This window comes from Eretmochelys imbricata, chromosome 6 (genome assembly GCF_965152235.1).
Source record: "Eretmochelys imbricata isolate rEreImb1 chromosome 6, rEreImb1.hap1, whole genome shotgun sequence".
Lineage (NCBI taxonomy): Eukaryota > Metazoa > Chordata > Testudines > Cheloniidae > Eretmochelys > Eretmochelys imbricata.
Window position 1 is genome coordinate 112,139,658 of NC_135577.1, and position 23,469 is coordinate 112,163,126.

The 23,469-nt window shown below is 46.2% G+C and overlaps 1 protein-coding gene across 1 annotated transcript in view; it reads left to right on the forward strand.

Moving 5' to 3' along the window:
* Positions 1 to 1,368: 1,368 nt before the first annotated feature.
* Positions 1,369 to 23,469, forward strand: part of AMN (amnion associated transmembrane protein) — a 55,737-nt gene continuing 33,636 nt past the window's right edge. The window contains exons 1-3 of the mRNA XM_077820508.1: positions 1,369 to 1,411; positions 8,427 to 8,545; positions 8,632 to 8,676. Of these exons, the coding sequence (XP_077676634.1) occupies positions 1,369 to 1,411; positions 8,427 to 8,545; positions 8,632 to 8,676 (207 nt within the window). The remainder of the gene's footprint in view (positions 1,412 to 8,426; positions 8,546 to 8,631; positions 8,677 to 23,469) is intronic.

Here is a 23,469-nt window from a genome sequence, read left to right on the forward strand (position 1 = left end):
ACGGATCTCCCCCCACCCACAGGTGGACACGTTGACATACACCCTGGCACACACCTCCCCTTCCCAGTTTAATCAGCCATACGAACAAACATTCCTACACCGCACCCAAAACAGAAACATACCCATAGTCCTGCATGCCCACCCACTCATACACGCCAACTGATCAAGGTCGATAGTAACACATACCCTCAGACGCCCCCATCACAGCCCCCCTGCAGAAACAACGATGGGGTCACTCAGACCGTCCTGTGCGCACCCTACTACAGTCCCAGACATATGCATGTCAACAGTTCAGTGCAGAGACACACAGCAACCAAGACCCTCCGACAGACACAGGATGCTTCTTTACGCACACCTTAACACAAACGCCTAGGTGTAGCTATCCTGAGACTCCCCACCAACCATACCCCGCCCCACTCTTGATGCAAACCCACTGACCCTAAGCAGCAGAGTCTCCTCGAGCCAGAGGCAGAGCCAGAGTGAGTGGAGGTCTGTGGGAAGTAGCTGGTGACTGGTAAATCTGGGAGTGTAAGTGGAGACTAGATGAAGCAGACAATGTGTCCAGAATTCTCCTTCTGCCTCTCTGGGGAGGTGTGCGCTTCTAGGGCATTCAGAGAGAGACAAATTGTTGGGAGGAAATACGTTCCTCCTCCGGAATTTGCTCATATTACTGCCTGCGACTCCCTTTGACCCCTGACTGCCTGGCTAAGACTGTGCTGGAATAGAAAAGGAGCCATAACTGTTCAGATAATGAGAAAATCAGTGGGTGTCCAAAGTACAAGTACAAGCCATGTCTGTCAGCTGCTTTCCTCCAAGGACGCTAATTGAAAACACATTGACACTACTATTAGGAATTATAAGATAAGAGGCATTTTGGAGTGGAGAATGACATACAATAACAACACTTAGCACTGGTACTGTGCTTTACCTCTTCAAAGCTCTTTACAGACAGTCAGCCTAAGAATCTTCAACCACAGCAAGGTGGGCAAGTACAGGTGGGGAAACTGAGGCATAGAGAGACGACTTGTCAAAGAGCCTACAAGGAGGCAGTGCAGAGGTGAGACCGGAACTCTGGAGCCCTGACTTCCCATCCCCTGCTCTCACGATTATATCCCGCGCCATGCAGGTTAAAGCAACGCTGTGAAAAAATCGGTGAGCTTTGAGGAGACATTAAATATAACCTGGTCTCTGAGACTGGACAAGTCTCCATGTAAATGAGCTGAATCCCAAAGCGTCATAGTTCACCAGTCTTCTCCCAATGCTTCTGCTCCCCTACAAATTCTCAAGTGTATGAAGCATCACGTGACACTGGCTAGTCCAAAGTTCATTAGAGGGCTGGGAAGGAATGTGCTAGCAGCGGACTGCGAAATGAAGGGTCTGTTTTTCCTCCTCCTTTTCATGCAGCTCCTTGGTGAGTAATGACAGGACTGTCTGAGAATGGAGAATGAGGGCAAAATGGCTTTTTCCATTTCAGGCTTTAGGTAGTGTGGAATAAAGCCACGGACTCTGTACTTGGTGACGTATTTCTAATGCAAATGGAAAAACTCATTTCCAAACGGACAGAGAAAGAGTGGGTGGGCTGTGATTTGCGTCTCCTGTTCGCTGCACCTCTGCTGCTTGGGTTTTTCGGTTCTTTTTATTTAAGGCCCTGAAGAGCCATCATCTTCTATTGAATATGCATATGGATTTAACATTCAGAGACCATGATTCCTCAGTGAAAGGACTGATTAAACAGTCAAGTGATGTTGATAGAGAGGCAAAAGGTGCATCAACTCAATACTGTGGTGCATAGTTAAAATCAGGAATTGCATAAGCTGCGGCTGCAACAGTTCGGTTAACTTGGCTGCATTGCACAACTTGGGGCCAGATCCTCAGCTGTGTGACTCAGCCTTACTTTGTTGAAAGCAAGGAAACTATGCCGATTTACCCCAGCTGAGGATATGGCTCTATGTCTTATGGTACTGGGTATTGTACACTTTATAAGGTAACAGAGTAACAGCCGTGTTAGTCTGTATTCGCAAAAAGAAAAGGAGCACTTGTGGCACCTTAGAGACTAACCAATTTATTTGAGCATGAGCTTTCGTGAGCTACAGCTCACTTCAAGTGAGCTGTAGCTCACGAAAGCTCGTGCTCAAATAAATTGGTTAGTCTCTAAGGTGCCACAAGTGCTCCTTTTCTTTTTATAAGGTAAGCTACCTCTATCCAGCAAAACAGGGATAGAACTTTCTACATATATGCAATGGAATCAGCTTAGACATTCTGTTGGAATTTTAACCTTTGCTTTTCCTGACTCCTGGGGATTTTAACTAGGCAGTTGCAGAATTGCATTCACAGTTTTTTTGTATTTAATTTCATAGGTTTTTTTGTCTTAAAAGAAAAAGACAAAACAAAAAATTGCCCGTGTTTAAGTTTCAGTTCAGTAAGGTTCTCACGCACATGCTCAATTTAATACTTGTGAATTTGTTCTATTGGTTCGGAGTCTCGTTACACTACTCTGGCAATGTAAAGGAGCCTTAAAATGGATACAAATTTTTGCCTAATTTAAGGCTTAAATCAGACTCACGCCTGTTTGCTTCAATTACACTACTTGCGTGCTTTAAGTTAGGCATGTGTGTATGCACCTTGCTGAACCAGGGCGTTCATAATGTTAGCTCTGGAATGTCCCAGGTTGGCTTTGGAATTCACACTGCATTAAAGTGGGGTGGGGTCGGGGGGTGAATTCTCCATATTATTGCCACTATGGTGTGGCTGCAATCCGCTCACTGCAAGGCTGGTTAGCAGGGCAGCAGCAGATCTGTTTACGATGCAGCCCTCACCATGTGAAGGACAGAAACATTTTCATTTTAATGAAGGTGTGACAGTTCTTGGGGTACCTGGGACTGTGAGTCACCTTGTTATCCCCTGCCTCCTGCATGAGGGAGTCATGCCTGCACTAGCTCCTTGACACCGCCAGCATGTCAGCCTCTCAAGCTCACTCTTCTGGGATATGCCAGCCTGTCTTTGTCTTGCAGGTTAACAAGAGGTACACTCCAGTGCCTGAGTCCTTGTAAAGCATTCCTTGTGAGATCCTGACACTGGCTACTCCCAGAAATCCCAGATCTCTGGTCCCAAAAAAGCAGTGTACCCCAGTTTACCAGTTTTACCTTAAATCACTGTACCTGTATAACACACAGCACTTGTGAGCACTTATAATAAAATAAAAGAAAGTTTATTTAAGAAAGAATAGAGGTTCCACTAGAAATGAGAGAGAGAGAGATGGAAACAAATGGTTACAATATAAAACAAAATCATAACGTGTGAATTAGGTCCTCCATTTATTAATAGTTATCTTTCCTGCCTAATAAAGAAGGTCTCTCCCCCACAAAGTTCAGTCTGTTGCAGAGCCAGGAACCAGGATCCAAATGTTCATGAAACACCCCTACTCAACAAGATGTCTCCTCTGTGAATGGACACAGTTTCTTCCTCCACCCTGCGATATGCTGAATCAGTCTGTTGTCTCCGTTTACAGGCTTTTATAACAATCCTTTTTACCTCCAAGTTTTTTCAATCATTGGCAGTTGTCTTTGATGGTTTGCCATTGACAGTTGTGGGTTGGAGCAAGGGTAGACAACTAAACATTGCATTATATCACCGGAGGGGTGACAACTCTCTTCCACTTGAATGGCCCATCACCAAGACACAGGATTCCCTGGTGGCTAACTTGTACTCCAAGACCATAAGGTATAGTTTTTAATATATTTATGTAATTCCTTAAACATTACCCATGCACACACACCTCACAATGATTGTGAGAACTGGGAAGTTACAAGTTGTCAGCAGAGACCTCACATGCTAGCCTTCCTGTATAGATACTATGAGAGTGGAGTATTAGGTGTATTGAGTTTCTCAGGTCTGAGACAGCAGTTGATTGTAAAGAATAGTGACCTTTGGTACCAATGGGCTTCTGGGTCACAAAAGGATAAGAGTGTGCAGGGCACACTAGAAATTTTGGAAAGCGCTTTCTATGGTTTTCAGCTGCTATTGTTAAAGGAGCAGTGGGGTTTTCGTTTGTTGGTTGGGTGTTCTGTTTTGCTATGTGTTTCAGTAAGACCATAAAAGCACACTGTAAGGTCTTGTCTTCACTAGGCAACTGGTGTTATTTTAACATATGTAGGTCTTGGAGGCACAGTCTAGGAAGCCCTCTTCCCTGAGTTTGCCTCCTGAGGTTCCCCACTAAGGTTTAAACCTCGACCAGTTAAAACATGTTAAAACTACAACTGCCCAGTCTACACTATGCTGCTTTTGCACATTTTAAAAATACCCCTTTTTTTCTAGTCTACATATGGCCATATGCAGTGATTGTCTCAATAGCACCCCTGGCCAGGCCACACAAAAAGAATGTACAATTATGTTACAAAGGAGATCATTCGGTGCTGCTAAAATTTCAGCAGATCCCCACTTAGAGTTTCTTCCCCATCACTCATAGCATTCATTTTAACACCCCACCACAACATGAAGTAAGTAATGGCACAGTTGCCTTTACTGGTTAAAAAAGTGGTTAGAACTTTTAACCATGGGAAAAGTGCAAATTTCTTTTTACTGTCCAGTAACTCACATGATTGAAACCATTTTACTCTGAATGTTGAGTCAGTTACATGTTCAGACACAGACCAAGCTTGGGGAATGTTAGCGCCAAAAGAGAATATTTAAAAAATGTTGTGCAAAAACAGGAGATAGGAATGGAAACTGTCTTGTAACCTTTTCTATGACAGAGGCTCTCATTTGATCATGCTAATTTCTGGAGTGAGGTATGCTTTCAAAAACATGTCCCATTTTTATCATTAAAAGATCCGGATGGGCAGGAGGTCAGGCTGGGGTCCTGACTTTGAACCATCATTCCTTAAACTCATCCTCTCAATCCACAACAGACAGAGGGACAGAGACAGAGTGAGACACTCATATTGCTGCACTAGTGACTTTTGCTGGCAGATGGAGGGATAATACTGATCAGAGCAAATGTCTGTGCCTGTATCTACAGCAGAGAGGGTGTGTAAAAATATGCGGGGTAGGGAGATGGTTGAGAAGAGGGCTAGTAAAACTGTCAGGAATACACCAAATTCTTGCAGGATTAGACAAAGTGAGACAATCTCCCCACAAAGGATTAAACCAATTCAATGCTCTGTGTCACAAATGCATGTACAGTGGGTCACATAGACTCCAACAGTAGATATAGAAAGAGTGGCCCGATCTGAATTACTGTGTGAACCTCATTTATATACACACTTGATAAGACAAACTTCATTTTCATCTGGTTTGGCTGGTGACTGCCTGTGACTGTTTTGTCCACTGTGGCAAGCACACCTCCCTTTTCTGTTACCTTGGCCTCACCCCCCATCATAAGCACCCAACTCTGTGGGTGCTCCGGGGGCTGGAGCACCCACAGGGAAAAATTAGTGAGTGCTCTGCACCCACCGGCAGCCAGGCTCCCGCGTCCCCGCTCCTCCGCCTACCTCCCAGCGCTTCCTGCCTTGCTGCCTCCAAACACCTGTTCGGTGGCATGCTGGAAGGGAGGGGGAGGAGTGGGAATGTGGAGCGCTCAGGGGAGAAGGTAGGGCCGGGGCCAGGATTTGGGGAAGGAGTCGGAATAGGGGCAGGGAGGGGGCAGAGTTGGGGTGGGAACTTTGGGGAAGGGGTTGGAATGGGGGTGGGGCTGGGGAAAGAGGGGGATCAAGCACCCACTGGCCGTAGCAAAAGTCGGTGCCTATGCCCCCCACTACCTTGCTTGTCTGTTTAATCACCCCTTCCATGTTGTTTAAATTGTAGACTATGGGGCAGGGACTGTCTTTGTGTTTGTACAGTGCCCAGTACAATGGGGCCCTAATCCCCATAGAAATAAATAATAAGTAATATTCACACACCGGTATCTAGTAGTACAACATTTTCATTTACCACCTGGAGGCCTTGTACATGCACAGACAGTGCTTCTCTCTCAGCCATCCGTGATCCACAGCTACATGTTAATCACAGCATTGAAAATGTCCCCTGTGCTCACTGATCACGGGGATTTTGACATTGCTTTATTTAAGACATACACGCAGGCAATGATGCTTTTTTGCTCCTATGCAGAAAATTCCGTCTCTGGCATATAGAGGCAGAAGGATGCTCTAAATCTCAGATAAGTCTCTTTAAATCTATTCCCGCAGAATGAATCAGTCTGTTTGTAGATTAATCAGGGCTAGGTAAGCTGGTTGAATATGGCAGATCTGGTGCATACAAACATAGGTTAAAATTTCCAACCGCTGCCTTGTACAACCAGAGTCATGCTCCTTTGAATTTGCTATGCACAATCATTAGTGCAAATGGGTTTGTGTTTGCACAAATGTTTAGAGACTGGCTATTATTCCTACAATTCCCATATTCATTTGCAAGGTAGGGGACTTGTGGAGAGACAAGTGTGTTTGTTTTTTCTTGTGTATAAAAAGTCAAAGAGTAGGAACAATATCATGTGACGTAGCTGACCACATGCCTCGAGTAATGAATAGTAGTGAAGAGTCCAAATGAGTTGTTTGCAAACAAACCATAAACTGAGGCTGGTTCAGCCAGATTATTTGGCAAATGTTTAAAAATCACCAATCCTCGTCTCTCTCACCAACGGCAGTTGGTCCAATAAAAACTATTACCCCACCCACCTTGTCCCTAATCTCTTGGGACCCCCATGGCTACACCAACACTGCATAGGAATCACTAAGGCATCTGCAGAAGAGTCAGTTCCTAAAAGAAAGGCAACAGCTACATTTGTCAGGTAGTTTATCCACACTGAATAATTGGGCCAACTTCCTCATCTTTTACTATGGCATTTTGACAGCCACTCTCTAGATGTTATTGATTGTTTGCAAGTCCATGAGTCACCATGAGATCCAGTTGCTAAATTAGGCCTTGTCTACAAAGGAAAGTTGTACACTGCATTAGCTATGCTACCGTACTGTGTCTCATGCTGACTCTTTGCACTCTCCTGTCTGTCTGCATCTCTTTTCGTTGTCTCTTGTCTTATAAATAAGACAAAAATACAGCTCTAAAGGTGCTTTGGCTGTAGTAGTGTAGCTATTCCTGCATGGGGCGAAGAATAAGCGTTACCGGTGTAACGGCTTGTCTACACTTAAAACTCCTCTGCAGCACGGCTGTACCATTGCCTATGCTGACAGCAAGGGTTCTCCTGGTGCCACGAGCACTCCACCTCCCCAAGAGCTGGTAGCTAGGCCGACGGAAGAAGTCTTCCATTGACCTCGCACTGTCTAGTCGGGGACTTTGGTTCGCTTGACAACTCTGCTCGGGGTGTGCATTTTTCACACCCCTGAGTGACAGAGTTAAATCAGCCTCATTTTCTAGTGTAGACCAGGCCTCGGGCACGTTTACACAGCCATGACTGTCTCCACGTTAGGGGCTGTACCAGTATAACTGGATTGGTAAAAAAATCCCCTCTCTAACCGACATAGTTATCCTGGTATAAAATCCGTGTCTAGACCAGGCCTTACTTGCTCCTCTTGTTCAAAAGCCTTTTTTTTTTTTTTTTTTTTTTTGCTCTTTTGCACTTACTCTACACCCAATCCCAGCTGGCTCAGTGGTTGCTCAGCCCTGACCCAATTAAATTCCTGTCTCCTTCGGTGAGTAATAATAACGCAACTGCAGAGATAAATAAGAGGAGCGGCGTAGACTTGGTTGACTGGTGAGGTGGAAGAACATAAAGGAAGGTGCTCAACATGGCAGAAGCCAGTGTCACAACTCTCATGATTTCATCATGAGCCTGACAATCTGAGGTGTTTTTCTTCAGCTCCTGGAGTCATGCTATTACTTGAGAATCTCAGCTTTCATTTTAAAAAAAAAAGGTTTCTAGTCCTGGCTGTGGCTAAAAGCTTGCAAACATGGTCTGTAAAGGCTCAGAGACCAGAAGGCAGATCAAAAGGACCCAGCAGGTAGTAGTATTCAAATCTGATGATTTTAAAGCCAAACTCATGGGAGGGGAGGGGCCTGCATCGTGGTGTTTTGAATGCTTTGGGTTGGCAATCCAGAGGCACTGCACAAGAGAAGGCTCTTACACCAGCAGTGTGTAGGTTGCAAACCAATGGCAAAGTCAGCAAGTTGATGAGCATTTTGCCTGAGTAAGATCTGAGGAACAGCTGACATGACTGGGCCCTCTAGTTCCAGTCCGAGACATTGGCAGCTCATTTCTTTGCTGAGTGTTGTTTATCTTTGTGTGGCTGTATTAACTCATTCTGGGAGGAGTTTGGGGGCTATAGAGGGCCGGATCCTCAGCTGGTGTCAGTTCCTGTAGCTCCATTGACTTCAGTAGAGATACAGTAATATACACCATCTGGCCAACAGTGTGTCTGGAAATTACTGTGTAGAAACAGAATAGTATTGAATTCCATTTCTTTTATTGCCTCGCCTAGCTGCTTCGATTGCTGTGTACAAACAATGGATTCCAAACACCAATTTTGAAAATGCTTCCAACTGGGATAAAGACAGAATCCCATGTGCTAACGATGTGGTCCTTTTCAAGAGTAATCAGGTATTTGATTTTCAAAATAGCATTCATTTGGGCCAATCTCTACCTGCTTATAGAAAATGCACTCAGCTTTTTTGCATTTCTTGCAGGTGATCTCGGTCTTTGTCCAGTCAACTCACTCTCTGGCAGACATGGTAAGGACACATACTGCAGCACCGGATGTGGTGGTGACGAACGCTGTCAAAAATATGGGACACAAGGACTGCTGCAGTGCAGGACACCGGGGTTCTCTAGCCACTTCTGATGTCTCGTTTGATGACCTGGGTGGCTTAGGTGTGTTTGCATAGGCAGTTGGAGGGGCGCGTGGACCCCCTCCTTTGGGGAAGCTAGCCCCCTGGCCCTGCCCCTTCCTCCCAAGGCCCAAACTCCTGTGGCCAGAGGCCCAAGCCCTGCTTCCCCCCGCCACGGTTGGAGCCCTGAGCCCCCACATCCCAGCTCCCTGCCACAGCTGCAGGAGCCCTGGGCAGGCCAGAGCCCCGAGCCCCTCTCTGCCCTCCCCCCCACACCCCCATGACTGGAGGAGCCCCGGGTTGGCCCCAGCTGCACCCAGCCCCAGTTGTACCTCCCAAGACCCAGAGCCACCCAGTGGGAAAAGCAAAAGCTCTTCCCGAAGAACGCGGAGCTTTATATATGTGCTATGCAGGTTCTGGGGTGACTGAGGAGGTGGTACCTGCTACTCAGCTTCCCGGGTTCATCAGTAATGTCTCTGGAGTCCAGGGAGATTACTGATGAACCCATGAAGCTGAATAGGAGATACCACATCCTCAGCTGAGCCTCCCCTGACCTATTATACCTACCACCTATGGTTGGAGTTTTGCTGTGAGGGCCAGGGTGGGTGGAGTGTTACAGAACAGCCCCATATTGGTTGTTTTGTGGAATTATGTTGGAGCTGTTCTCCGAGAAAGCCATTCATTGTCCAGGCTGAGCAAATAGCACTCTTGTTGTTTCCATGGGGAGCAAAATGCTGGTTGTGATGTGTACCACAGAAAAGAGAGTCACCCCAGGAAAACCAGACCTATTACTGTAGTTCATGGGGGGCTGTACCAGAGCTGGTGGGAGGGGAGGCATTTGGAAAGAAATCAAATTACCCTCCAGTGCAACATTGTGGTGGCGTCGGCGTATGTAGGAGGGATCAGGCCAAGGCTCTGGGGCTGAGGGCTCCTCCGAGGTGAGGTTGCATCTTGAAGGTGTGTTCAGTTCTGGGTATCCACATCCCAGAGAGAGAGCACTAACCTGGAAAGAGTGCAGAAAAAAGCATCAACAATGGCTCTGGGGGTGAAGGGAGGAACCAGCACAGAACGAGCTTTTATACAGCAGCTTGAGCAAGTGAATGAATAAGGTCCACTGCTGAGCTCCTTCATCTTCCACTCACTGCAGTGGCAGCTGAGAGCACTCGCTGCCTTTTGGGAGGGTATTTGAAGGGCATAAAAACAGCAGGGGGTTGTAACTGAGTGTCACGGGACCAGGTGAAACAAAGGAGAAGTTAAGATGACCACAAGGGAAAAAATCCTATTGGCAAAATAATATTAACAATAACAATTTTTGTGCATGAGGCCCCCATACGCCGTAGCATTCTGGTTCGTAACAAAAGCTGCCAAGCGAAAACAGCGTCGAGTCCTCAAACAGATCGGAGAGCTGCTGTACAGTGCCAAAAAAATCAATGGAATGGCCTCCCTGAGGGAAGCAGTGGAAGCCCTATCACTTGAGTCAGAGCTCGTTGTCCGTCTAGTCACTAGAGCTAAGCAGGTGCTGTAGTGCTTGGCTGGCTCAGGGCCATAGTGAGGAGTGTGGAATAAGAACTACATCATCAGGGCCACAGACACCAGTGTGCCTTTCCTGTCTGGCTCTCTGCCCAATCTGTGGTAGTTCCAGGTTACCCTATCATCGCTGAGCGCCATTTAAAAACTGACAGGACAGAGAGAGATCGAGGATACGCTGCAGGGAGCAATCTAGCATTTTCAGGGGGATGAACTAGGCAGCTTAATGGGTCTTTCCGTTTCTCATTTCTTGTCAATGAGAGGCTAATCAGGATGTCAGAGGTGCTCCATACACAAGGAGAGGTATGAGCTTTCAGTTGGCACTTTCCATTCATTCAAAACCATCACGCTTAGCTATCCTCCCAAATCTTTTTTCCTCACTACACTAAGCTTTCTTTGAATAGTGACCATTTTTAGAAGGTTTCAAAAATTTATCATCTAAGGGGGAAATGGGAGTTTAAAGCAAATTGTGTGATGTGTGCACCGCCCTGGCAGGCAGCCAGATGTTCCTGTTAACCGCGATCGTGTCAGACCAAAGTCAGTGTGTCTTGATTTCTGTGCAAAGAACATTTGCTCATGGAAATGGCAGCTGAGGTTGCCATGGTGACCTGATTTTTCTAGCTGTCCTTATACCTATTATAATTGGATCTGTTTTTGGCAATTCTAATGTACCCGTCACCTTAACATCCAGGCCATAGGGGTTTTCACCCAGATGTGATCTATTTGTGACAGAATTGTCCTTGTCTTTTTTGTTTTTTAGCTGCCATAAGTAGTTTGAAAACTGGCCTAGGCCACTTTCTTTGTGTGTGTGTGTGTGTGTCACTGTATCCAAATAAGCCCTATAAATTTTTGGACTATAATTTGTACAAGCTGCCTAAACTACTGGTGGCTTTGGTGCTTTAATAACACAGAGTGCCACATTTAACTCTTCTACAAATGCTTGGAGGAATTATCATCTATCTGTCTAAACTATAAAATACGAAATTTTTAAATGATGTGAATATTAGCGGGAAAAAATGTATATTTGGAATATGTACAAATATTACGGTTAAATGATGTGAAATTTACTAGAAAAACATAGGTGCCAAATATCAGTTCGGTAGATTTTATTTTATTTACAGATTAATGTATAATATTTATGAAGTACTTTGCAATCCACTGTTGAAAGTGCATAACTGCAAAGTATTTATTATTATCCATTATGGCATTAGCCTTTCAAAAACAAGCTAAACAGCTAAAACTTAAAAAAACCTAAGACAGACCATATCTCCTGAACAAAAAATAGACAGATATAAAAGCTTAATACAAATAACAACTTCATCTGTAATAGAATAGGAACTCTGTCTTACCTGAAGGACTTAGGGGGGAACACCGACGTATCGGGATTCTACAGCAACTAAGAAAGGGTCAAGTTATTAAAGCAGACTGAAGGAAACTGTTACCTTGCCTGGGTACTGATCTAAGCACCTCATTGTGCTCTGGTTTTTAAGCAGAACTTGCCATTTGAAATTGATGCTGCAGTTGTGCTTAAAAATAAATAGCCTGCTGCGGTCCTCAGGAACTAGTTCACGTCTAAGAGGCAGGATTGCCCCTTGCCACGCGTAGGCGTTAGGTGGTGAGGATTTAGAGTGGTAAATATTACCCATCTCATTGGCACAGCCGCTTTTCCTTCATGTCTGTTTCATCTTTATCAATATACATACTAGGGGGCTTGATCCTGCAACATGCTGAGCACACTCAACTGCCCATGGAAGCTAATGGGAGTTTAGGATGCTGTGCCCTCCCAGAATCAGGCCCTTAACTAGCTGCTAGCTTTGCTGCTGTGACGTCAGATCCTTAGTCCCAGCCTGACTCCCAAACCTCCTCCTCCCTCCCTTAGTCTGCACCCCAGAGGATGTGTCTGGCATTGGCTGATGGGAGCTCTGCTATGAGAATCTCAGCTGAAGATTTCATTCTTGCCATGCTCTGAGGGATTTTATATCTAATTATGGCTCTGAGCTGCCTCCAGCTTTAGACAATTATTTTGCAGCATATTATACAGGCTTCTAATGAATGGGAATGTGCTGAAGTCATTTAGGTTCAGAATTTGTTTTATAGGATTTTTGTGAGACAGGAACCCAAAATGAAAGTCCTCAGTCTTCAGGGAAGTTGGGATCCTCAGCTAAATCCAAAGTCCTCTGCTTAGGCCCCTTTCTGTGAAATGGACCCCGATTGGAACAACTGGCTCTGAATTTTGCCTCTTGTCTATAAGACCTGATGTTTATAGAGTGGGTCCAGACACTGTCCAGATCTAACCCCATCAACAGACTTAAAATAAGTCATGCCAAATCACAGTGCCAAGTTATTACTTTTTTTTTAACATGGCACCATGAATGTACATGGTACTTTACAAGATGTGGAACAAGACTCCAACCTTGCCTGGAAGAATTTACAGTCAAAAACCACTACAAAATATATGGGATCGGATCCTCAGCTGGTATGAATTGTCACAGCTCCTTTGACTTCAACGATTTACAACAGCTAAAGGTCCACCTCAGGGCCCTTTGTATACTGACCCAACTGCTACTGCTGTAAAACAGGGGGTCTCTAAACAATGAGACTGACATCAGGCCCCCAATCAGCCACCGTATATAAATCAGACAGTTCATTTGGTCAAAGTGTAACAGACATAAAGATTTACACTATATTGATCAGACCAAGTTTTCTAGGTTTCTGATTCAGCTCAGCTTGCTGCTTGTATGGTAGGTGGGTTTCTGTTCTCTGTTCTTTGTCACTAGGTGATAAAAATAATGCCAAGGTTCAGGATTTTTTAAAATCAAGGAATTGATCTGCCCCCTCGCTCCTGGGAATGGCCTGAAATGTGGTGACAGGGTCATCAGAAAAATTGATTTTCAGGATTAGAGAGAAAAGCAGAAATGTGCCTTTTTAGACTGTAGCCTAAATATTTCAGTGAAATTAATCACATAAATCAGCAGGACTACGTTAAGCTTTTGAGTCTCCATGGAGACGCTATACAGCCTTTGGCCAAAGAAGTGGCCGTCACATACTGTACAATCAAAGGGCGAAATTCAGATAAGGGTCTTCAGCTCCTATTGACTTGAGTGATTTCAATGGGAGTTAGGCACCTAAATACCTCTGAGGATCTGGATCTTATAGATCTCTTCTCCTGCAAGTTTTCCACATCTTCATTCTCCATTTTCCTCTTCTTATTTCCATCTTATTCATTCTACTTGTACCTACCTCAAATAATCTCCCTGTCTCCTAGGTCTTACCCCTTTTCAGATATTTTGTAGATAGTTGTCATGCCATGCCCACAGTCTTAGCATAGTAAACAAGCTAATTCTCGATATTTAGCTCTTTTTATCTTTCCTCAGAAATCAGTCCCTTCGACCCTCTGATAATTTTTGCTGTTCATCTCTGAATTCCCGTCAGTTTCTCTACATCTTTTTGACATTGAGGCACTCAGAACTGACTGCAGTGTTCCAGGGGTGCTCTCAGTTTATGGCTGTTGGTGGTGTACTTCCCGTCCACATGGGAATGCGCAGCATGACAAAACCTTCCTGCTCTGTGTGTGTGTGTGTGTGAGTGTGAGTGTGAGTGTGGAGAAGGTAGTGCTGAAGGGCTAAATGGGATATGGAAGTTATCATTTTTTGTTTTGATAGCCAATTCTGAATTTAGTAGAAAATCAATGTAAGTCAATATTCCAGCCAGCTCTTCAATGACATTTAGATGTGATGGAGGGAGAGAAAGTGTGCTCTCCTTATTCAGCTAGAATCTTAAAAACGGGAACTTATTTTATGCTCTTGGGGTTAAAAAAAAAAAAATCAATGTCCAAAAGCCTGCTGCATCTCTTTGGAAGTGTCCTCGGTGCTGTCACTCATAGGAGCCACCTGTCAAAATCTCACTCCACACATTAATCTGCCCTGGATCTAGCCCAGGTTTAACAAAGCCCATAAACTGGCTGTGTGTGACAATCTAATGGGAGCTGAGCAGAAGCTGGCTGTTGCAATTTGCCTCAGAGAATACAGGGTTCACCCTCTGCATTGTCAGCCTGGAGGTGCTCAATATACATAAAGCTTGGTGTCCTACAGGCTGTTCTTGAAGGGCTTGCTCTGGCAAGATGCTGAGTGCCTTCAGCTCCCAATGATTAGCTGCTGAGCTGGGCCCCATGAACATGCCGGGAGTTTGGAACACTCTGCACCTGGCAGAACTGGGCCCTTTCTTGTACAATTCAATAATTTGGACAGAAGCCAAATTTGGGTTATTCATGGATCAGAACCTGGCTTTAGGTCACCACTTCAAATCCAGACTAGGGGCACAATTTTCAAAAGTACCGATGTGATTTAGGAACCATTTTAAAAAAGGGCTTGACCACTTAGGGTGGTATTTCAAAGTTATTACAGCACCTAAAGATGTGGTAGGTACCTAGTGGGATTTTCCAGAAGTGCTGAGGTGCCCAGTGCCTATTGAAATCAATGGGAATTAGGTGCCTAGGTGCTTTTGAAAAGGTACCTATTGCATCTTTAGGTGCCTAAATACCATTGAAAATGTGGTCCTTAGGCACCTATGTCTCACTGAATGTCAATGGGACTTAGTCACCAAAGTCACCTAGGTGCTTTCAAAGATTTTACCCTAAGTTTGTACTGGCTGGAAGTTGTTCCTATCTGATGGCTGCTCGGTAGCCCACTGAAACTGAGTTCTGTGGCCTCAGATTAGTTACCAGTGGATTGGTGGCCAGATCTGAAGAATCACCACCTCAGCTGGAGCTTTGTACTCTGGATAGCGGATTTTGTCTCCAGAGCCAGTAGCTTTCACGTACAAAGGGGGAAGGGAGGGAGATAGCCACTCCCAAATCTGTCAAGCGACTGTGCAGCCATTCTACTGACATGGCTGGAGTAGCCCTGTGTGCCCCCAATGTAGCCCTACTGTGGGGAAAGGGAAGAGACCATGGAGTGATGGCTCTTCTGGCTCCATCCCCATCCTTAACCATGCTCCACCCCTGTCCTGCAGCCAGCCCCCCATCTGCCTGATCTGCCCCCACACACCCGTGGCAGCCGCCTGGAATCCTTCCCCTTCACTGGGCCTGCAGCCTGGGGGATCCCTTGTGAATGTATGGTTATTTTTTTAACTGTCTGTCCCCGGCAGTGAGTGAAATGGGGCAGCGCCTGTCTGCGGCTGGTGGAACGTGTGCCGCTGAACGTGGGTATTGATGAAGAAGCTCTGCAGATGTAAACAAGGGGGTTGTTGCAGCATCAGCCAATTTATGCAGGTCGTCTCTCTCCTCACTCTGTTATGTGAAAGGAGAAGAGTGGCCATAGCAACCTCCGCATTGGTAGCTTACGGAGGCTGCTGCTGAGCGCCCGGGCTCTTCTGTGAAACACACATTCCCTGGTTAATGTGCCTTGCACATGTACTCCTCAATAATGTGGTAAGGACAAGATGTGCATTATAGCCTGTGTGGGGGTTCCGCTCCGAGCTCACTGATCCTCCTTAAAAGTGCGGGAATGAATGTTGATCCTCATGTGCCGCACAAAGATGCAGAGAGAGGGGAACAAAATACGTTTAAAAACCAGTCGAGTTGCCTGCATGTAACTGTGAATTAGCATTCGAACCCTGGAATCCCTCTCCAACATCTGTTCCACCACTGTCTGAGTCAGGTGTCAGTGTTGCAAATGTCTTCTAGTACTGCCAGTCTCATGTAGCCTCTTTGCTATTCAGGCTGGCTAGGTGAAACAAGCAGACAAGCGCACAGGATTGCTGATGTGCAAAGTGCCGAGGGTCTAACATGGGATTCATCTCCCAAGGTTATATTTTTAGTCACCTAATTGTAAGAGGAGAATGTATCAAGCTTTAAGGCAGGACACTCCTCTGTTTCTGGTAGAGGTTGATTTTGAAATGCCAGTTGCTCTCCTGGGGCCTGGTTCTAATGCATTGCAATGTTTCACACTAGTCCTAGGCACTGTAGGTCCCTTAGCTTCTGAAACAGCAGGAGTGCTGGCTAAATATAAAGAGAGGAAGGGTGATTTTCCCTGTGATGGGGTGGAAATCTGTGTGTGTCAAAGGGTATTTTAGGAACCTGTGTATTACGTATCTATGTGTGCATAAAATTACAGGGCCAAATCAAACATAATTCCCATTGACTCCTTGTGAATGAGAGAAAGGACTGCAATCAAATAGAGATGAAAAAAGCCTGTGAGGGCATGCAGCCCAACCCCTCCTGGAGCACGGTAGTCCCCTACAAAACAGTTTCTAGTAGAGGGGCTTTTCAGATACTATCATTTCCTGTTACCCTTGGGAACAGCAATAGACTAGAGCAAAACAAAACTGCACTGAGATTTCTTACACTGTGTAGGAGAAGCCTTCTCAAGGGCAAAATAGCATGTTAGGCCATGTCTACAGCTGTTACAGTGGCAGTGCTACGGAGCAGCACCTGTGTCTCTGCAGCAGCTGTAGTGTAGATGCTTCCTGTATCCACAGAATGGGTTTTCCCATTGAGGTAGTTAATCCAGCTCTCCGAGAGGCAATAAAAACTTAGGTCTCGCACATAAACTCTTCAGCACAGGGACTTTGTCTTTATTTGCCTGTTACTACTGTGACAGGTTGGATCACAGAAACCCCCTTGGGGCTGCCAACTGACGTGCCAAGACTACTTCTGCCCCTGCTTTCCCTGCCTTCCCAGCTTGGGACTTCAGTGCCCTGCCTGGTTTGAGCCAGACCCGCTAGCCTGCTGCAAGCCCAGACCCAGGTCTGAACCACGTCCCCTAATAGCTGTAGGCTTAAACTGAAAGCAGCTTGAGAAGTGTTCCTGTCTTTAACGCTCAGATGCCCAACTCCCAATGGGGTCCAAACCCCAATTAAATCTGTTTTACCCTGTATAAAGCTTATACAGAATAAACTCATAAATTGTTCGCCCTCTATAACACTGATAGAGAGCGATGCACAGCTGTTTGCCCCCCCAAAGTATTAATACATACTCTGAGTTAAGTAACAAGTAACAAGTGATTTTATTAAATACAGAAAGTAGGATTTAAGTGGTTCCAAGTAGTAACAGACAGAACAAAGTGAATTACCAAGCAAAATAAAATAGAACATGCAAGTCTAAGCCTAGTACAGTAATAAAATTGAATACAGATAAAATCTCACTCTCTGAGATGTTTCAATAAGTTTCTTTCACAGACTGGATGCCTTCCTAGTCTGGGCACAATCCTTTCCTCTGGTACAGCCCTTGTTCCAGCTTAGGTGATAGCTAGGGGATTTCTCATGATGGCCGCTCCATTTGTTCTGTTCCACCCACTTATATATCTTTTGCATAAGGCGGGAATCCTTTGTCCCTCTGGGTTCCCACTCCTCCTTCTCAATGGAAAAGCACCAGGTTAAAGATGGATTCCAGTTCAGGTGACATGATCACATGTCACTATAAGACTTCATTACCCACTTGCCAGCCCACAGGTATACAGGAAGACTTACAAGTAAAACAGAGCCATCTACAGTCAATTGTCCTGTTAATGGGAGCCATTAAGATTCCAAACCACCATTAATGGCCCACACTTTGCATAACTACAATAGGAACTCAGAGTTATATTTCATATTTCTAGTTTCAGATACAAAAGTGATACATTTATACAAATAGGATGACCACACCCAGTAGATTATAAGATTTGTAATGATACCTTACAAGAGACGTTTTGCATGAAGCATATTCCAGTAACATTATATTCAGAAGATCATCTAGTTCAACCCCCTGCTCAAGCAGGACCAATCCCCAACTAAATCATCCCAGCCAGGGCTATGTCAAGCCTGACCTTAAAAACTTCTAAGGAAGGAGATTCCACCACCTCCATAGGTAACCCATTCCAGTGCTTCACCACCCTCCTAGTGAAAAAGTTTTTCCTAATATCCAACCTAAACCTCCCCCACTGCAACTTGAGACCATTACTCCTCATTCTGTCACCTGCTACCATTAAGAACAGTCTAGATCCATCCTCTTTGGAACCCCCTTTCAGGTAGTTGAAAGCAGCTATCAAATCCCCCCTCATTCTTCTCTTCTGAAGACTAAACAATCCCAGTTCCCTCAGCCTCTCCTCATATGTCATGTGTTCCAGTCCCCTAATAATTTGCCCTCCGCTGGATGTTTTCCAATTTTTTCACATCCTTCTTGTAGTGTGGGGCCCAAAACTAGACACAGTACTCCAGATGAGGCCTCACCAATGTCGAATAGAGGGGAACGATCACGTCGCTCGATCTGCTGGCAGTGCCCCTACTTATACAGCCCAAAATGCCATTGGCCTTCTTGGCAACAAGGGCACACTGTTTACTCATATCCAGCTTCTCATCCACTGTAACCCCTAGGTCCTTTTCTGCAGAACTGCTGCCTAGCCATTCGGTCCCTAGTCTGTAGTGGTGCATGGGATTTTTCCGTCCTAAGTGCAGGACTCTGCACTTGTCCTTGTTGAACCTCATCAGATTTCTTTTGGCCCAATCCTCTAATTTTTCTAGGTCCCTCTGTATCCTATCCCTACCCTTCAGCATATCTACCTCTCCTCCCAGTTTAGTGTCATCTGCAAACTTGCTGAGGGTGCAATCCACGCCATCCTCCAGATCATTAATGAAGATATGAACAAAACCAGCCCCAGGACCAACCCTTGGGGCACTCCACTTGATACCGGCTGCCAACTAAACATCAAGCCATTGATCACTACCCGTTGAGTCCGACAATCTAGCCAGCTTTCTATCCACCTTTTAGTCCATTCATCCAGCCCATACTTCTTTAACTTGCTGGCAAGAATACTATGGGAGACCATGTCAAAAGCTTTGCTAAAGTCAAGGAATAACACATCCACTGCTTTCCCCTCATCCACAGAGCCAGTTATCTCGTTGTAGAAGGCAATTAGATTAGTCAGGCATGACTTGCCCTTGGTGAATCCAGGCTGACTGTTCCTGATCACTTTCCTCTCCTCTAAGTGCTTCAGAATTGATTCCTTGAGGACCTGCTCCATGATTTTTCCAGGGACTGAGGTGAGGCTGACTGGCCTATAATTCCCTGGATCCTCCTTCTTCCCTTTTTTAAAAATGGGCACTACATTAGCCTTTTTCCAGTCGTCCGGGACCTCCCCCGATCACCATGAGTTTTCAAAGATAATGGCCAATGGCTCTGCAATCACATCAGCCAACCCTTTTAGCACTCTCGGATGCAGCGCATCCGGCCCCATGGACTTGTGCTCGTCCAGCTTTTCTAAATAGTCCCGAACCACTTCTTTCTCCACAGAGGGCTGGTCACCTCCTCCCCATGCTGTGCTGCCCAGTGCAGTAGTCGGGGAGCTGACCTTGTTCATGAAGACAGAGGCAAAAAAAGCATTGAGTACATTAGCTTTTTCCACATCCTCTGTCACTAGGTTGCCTCCCTCTTTCAGTAAGGGGCCCACACTTTCCTTGACTTTCTTCTTGTTGCTGACATACCTGAAGAAACCCTTCTTGTTACTCTTAACATCTCTTGCTTGCTGCAATTCCAAGTGTGATTTGGCCTTCCTGATTTCACTCCTGCATGCCTGAGCAATATTTTTATACTCCTCCCTGGTCATTTGTCCAATCTTCCACTTCTTGTAAGCTTCTTTTTTGTGTTTAAGATCAGCAAGGATTTCACTGTTAAGCCAAGCTGGTGGCCTAACATATTTCCAATTCTTTCTACACATCGGGAGGGTTTGTCCCTGTAACCTCAATAAGGATTCTTAAAAATACAGCCAGCTCTCCTGGACTCCTTTCCCCCTCATATTATTCTCCCAGGGGATCCTGCCCATCAGTTCCCTGAGGGAGTCAAAGGGTATGTCTACACTACGGAATAAGGTCGAATTTATAGAAGTCGTTTTTTTAGAAATCGGTTTTATATATTCGAGTGTGTGTGTCCCCACAGAAAATGCTCTAAGTGCATTAAGTGCATTAACTCGGCGGAGTGCTTCCACAGTACCGAGGCTAGAGTCAACTTCCGGAGCGTTGCACTGTGGGTAGCTATCCCACAGTTCCCGCAGTCTCCGCTGTCCATTGGAATTCTGGGTTGAGATCCCAATGCCTGATGGGGCTAAAACATTGTTGCGGGTGGTTCTGGGTAAATATTGTCAGGCCCCCGTTCCCTCCCTCCCTCCGTGAAAGCAAGGGCAGACAATCGTTTCGCACCTTTTTTCCTGAGTTACCTGTGCAGACGCCATACCACGGCAAGCATGGAGCCCGCTCAGGTAACCGTCACCCTATGTCTCCTGGGTGCTGGCAGACGCGGTACGGCATTGCTACACAGTAGCAGCAACCCATTGCCTTGTGGAAGCAGACAGTACAGTACGACTGGTAGCCGTCCTCGTCATGTCTGAGGTGCTCCTGGCCACGTCGGCTGGGAGCGCCTGGGCAGACATGGGCGCAGGGACTAAATTTGGAGTGACTTGACCAGGTCATTCTCTTTAGTCCTGCAGTCAGTCCTATTGAACCGTCTTATGGTGAGCAGGCAGGCGATATGGATTGCTAGCAGTCCTATTGCATCATCTTCTGCTGGGCAGGCAAGAGATGTGGATGGCTAGCAGTCCTTCTGCACCGTCTGCTGCCAGCCAAAGATGTAAAAGATAGATGGAGTGGATCAAAACAAGAAATAGACCAGATTTGTTTTGTACTCATTTGCCTCCTCCCCCGTCTAGGGGACTCATTCCTCTAGGTCACACTGCAGTCACTCACAGAGAAGGTGCAGCGAGGTAAAGCTAGCCATGTATCAATCAGAGGCCAGGCTAACCTCCTTGTTCCAATAAGAACAATAACTTAGGTGCACCATTTCTTATTGGAACCCTCCGTGAAGTCCTGCCTGAAATACTCCTTGATGTAAAGCCACCCCCTTTGTTGATTTTAGCTCCCTGAAGCCAACCCTGTAAGCCGTGTCGTCAGTTGCCCCTCCCTCCGTCAGAGCAATGGCAGACAATCGTTCCGCGCCTTTTTTCTGTGCGGACGCCATACCAAGGCAAGCATGGAGGCCGCTCAGCTCACTTTGGCAATTAGGAGCACATTAAACACCACACACATTATCCAGCAGTATATGCAGCACCAGAACCTGGCAAAGCGATACCGGGCGAGGAGGCGATGTCAGCGTGGTCACGTGAGTGATCAGGACATGGACACAGATTTCTCTGAAAGCATGGGCCCTGCCAATGCATGCATCATGATGCTAATGGGGCAGGTTCATGCTGTGGAACGCTGATTCTGGGCTCGGGAAACAAGCACAGACTGGTGGGACCGCATAGTGTTGCAGGTCTGGGACGATTCCCAGTGGCTGTGAAACTTTCGCATGCATAAGGGCACTTTCATGGAACTTTGTGACTTGCTTTCCCCTGCCCTGAAGCGCATGAATACCAAGATGAGAGCAGCCCTCACAGTCGAGAAGCGAGTGGCGATAGCCCTGTGGAAGCTTGCAACGCCAGACAGCTACCGGTCACTTGGGAATCAATTTGAAGTGGGCAAATCTACTGGTGAGGCTGCTGTGATGCAAGTAGCCCACGCAATCAAAGATCTGCTGATATCAAGGGTAGTGACCCTGGGAAATGTGCAGGTCATAGTGGATGGCTTTTCTGCAATGGGATTCCCTAACTGTGGTGGGGCCATAGACGGAACCCATATCCCTATCTTGGCACTGGAGCACCAAGCCGCCGAGTACATAAACCGCAAGGGGTACTTTTCAATAGTGCTGCAAGCTCTGGTGGATCACAAGGGACGTTTCACCAACATCAACGTGGGATGGCCGGGAAAGGTACATGATGCTCGCATCTTCAGGAACTCTGGTCTGTTTCAAAAGCTGCAGGAAGGGACTTTATTCCCAGACCAGAAAATAACTGTTGGGGATGTTGAAATGCCTATATGTATCCTTGGGGACCCAGCCTACCCCTTAATGCCATGGCTCATGAAGCCATACACAGGCAGCCTGGACAGTAATCAGGAGCTGTTCAACTACAGGCTGAGCAAGTGCAGAATGGTGGTAGAATGTGCATTTGGACGTTTAAAGGTGCGAAACCAATATTCCCACTGTTATTACTGCTTGCTGTGTGCTCCACAATATCTGTGAGAGTAAGGGGGAGACGTTTATGGCGGGGTGGGAGGTTGAGGCAAATCGCCTGGCTGCTGGTTACGCAAGCCAGACACCAGGGCGGTTAGAAGAGCACAGGAGGGCGCGGTACGCATCAGAGAAGCTTTGAAAACCAGTTTCATGACTGGCCAGGCTACGGTGTGAAAGTTCTGTTTGTTTCTCCTTGATGAAACCCCCCGCCGCTTGGTTCACTCTACTTCCCTGTAAGCTAACCACCCTCCCCTCCTCCCTTCGATCACCGCTTGCAGAGGCAATAAAGTCATTGTTGCTTCACATTCATGCATTCTTTATTCATTCATCACACAAATAGGGGGATGACTACCAAGGTAGCCCAGGAGGGGTGGTGGAGGAGGGAAGGAAAATGCCACACAGCACTTTAAAAGTTTACAACTTTAAAATTTATTGAATGCCAGCCTTCTGTTTTTTGGGCAATCCACTGTGGTGGAGTGGCTGGTTGGCTGGTGGCCCCCCCACCGCGTTCTTGGGCGTCTGGGTGAGGAGGCTATGGAACCTGGGGAGGAGGGCGGTTGGTTACACAGGGGCTGTAGTGGCAGTCTGTGCTCCAGCTGCCTTTGCTGCAGCTCAACCATACACTGGAGCATACTGGTTTGGTCCTGCAGCAGCCTCAGCATTGAATCCTGCCTCCTCTCATCAAGCTGCCGCCATATTTGAGCTTCAGCCCTGTCTTCAGCCCGCCACTTACTCTCTTCAGCCCGCCACCTCTCCTCCCGGTCATTTTGTGCTTTCCTGCACTCTGACATTATTTGCCTCCACACATTCGTCTGTGCTCTGTCAGTGTGGGAGGACAGCATGAGCTCGGAGAACATTTCATCTGGAGTGCGTTTTTTTTTCTTTGTAATCTTCACTAGCCTCTGGGAAGGAGAAGATCCTGTGATCATTGAAACACATGCAGCTGGTGGAGAGAAAAAAAGGGACAGCGGTATTTAAAAAGACACATTTTATAAAACAGTGGCTACACTCTTTCAGGGTAAACTTTGCTGTTAACATTACATACATAGTACATGTGCTTTCGTTACAAGGTCGCATTTTGCCTCCCCCTACTGCGT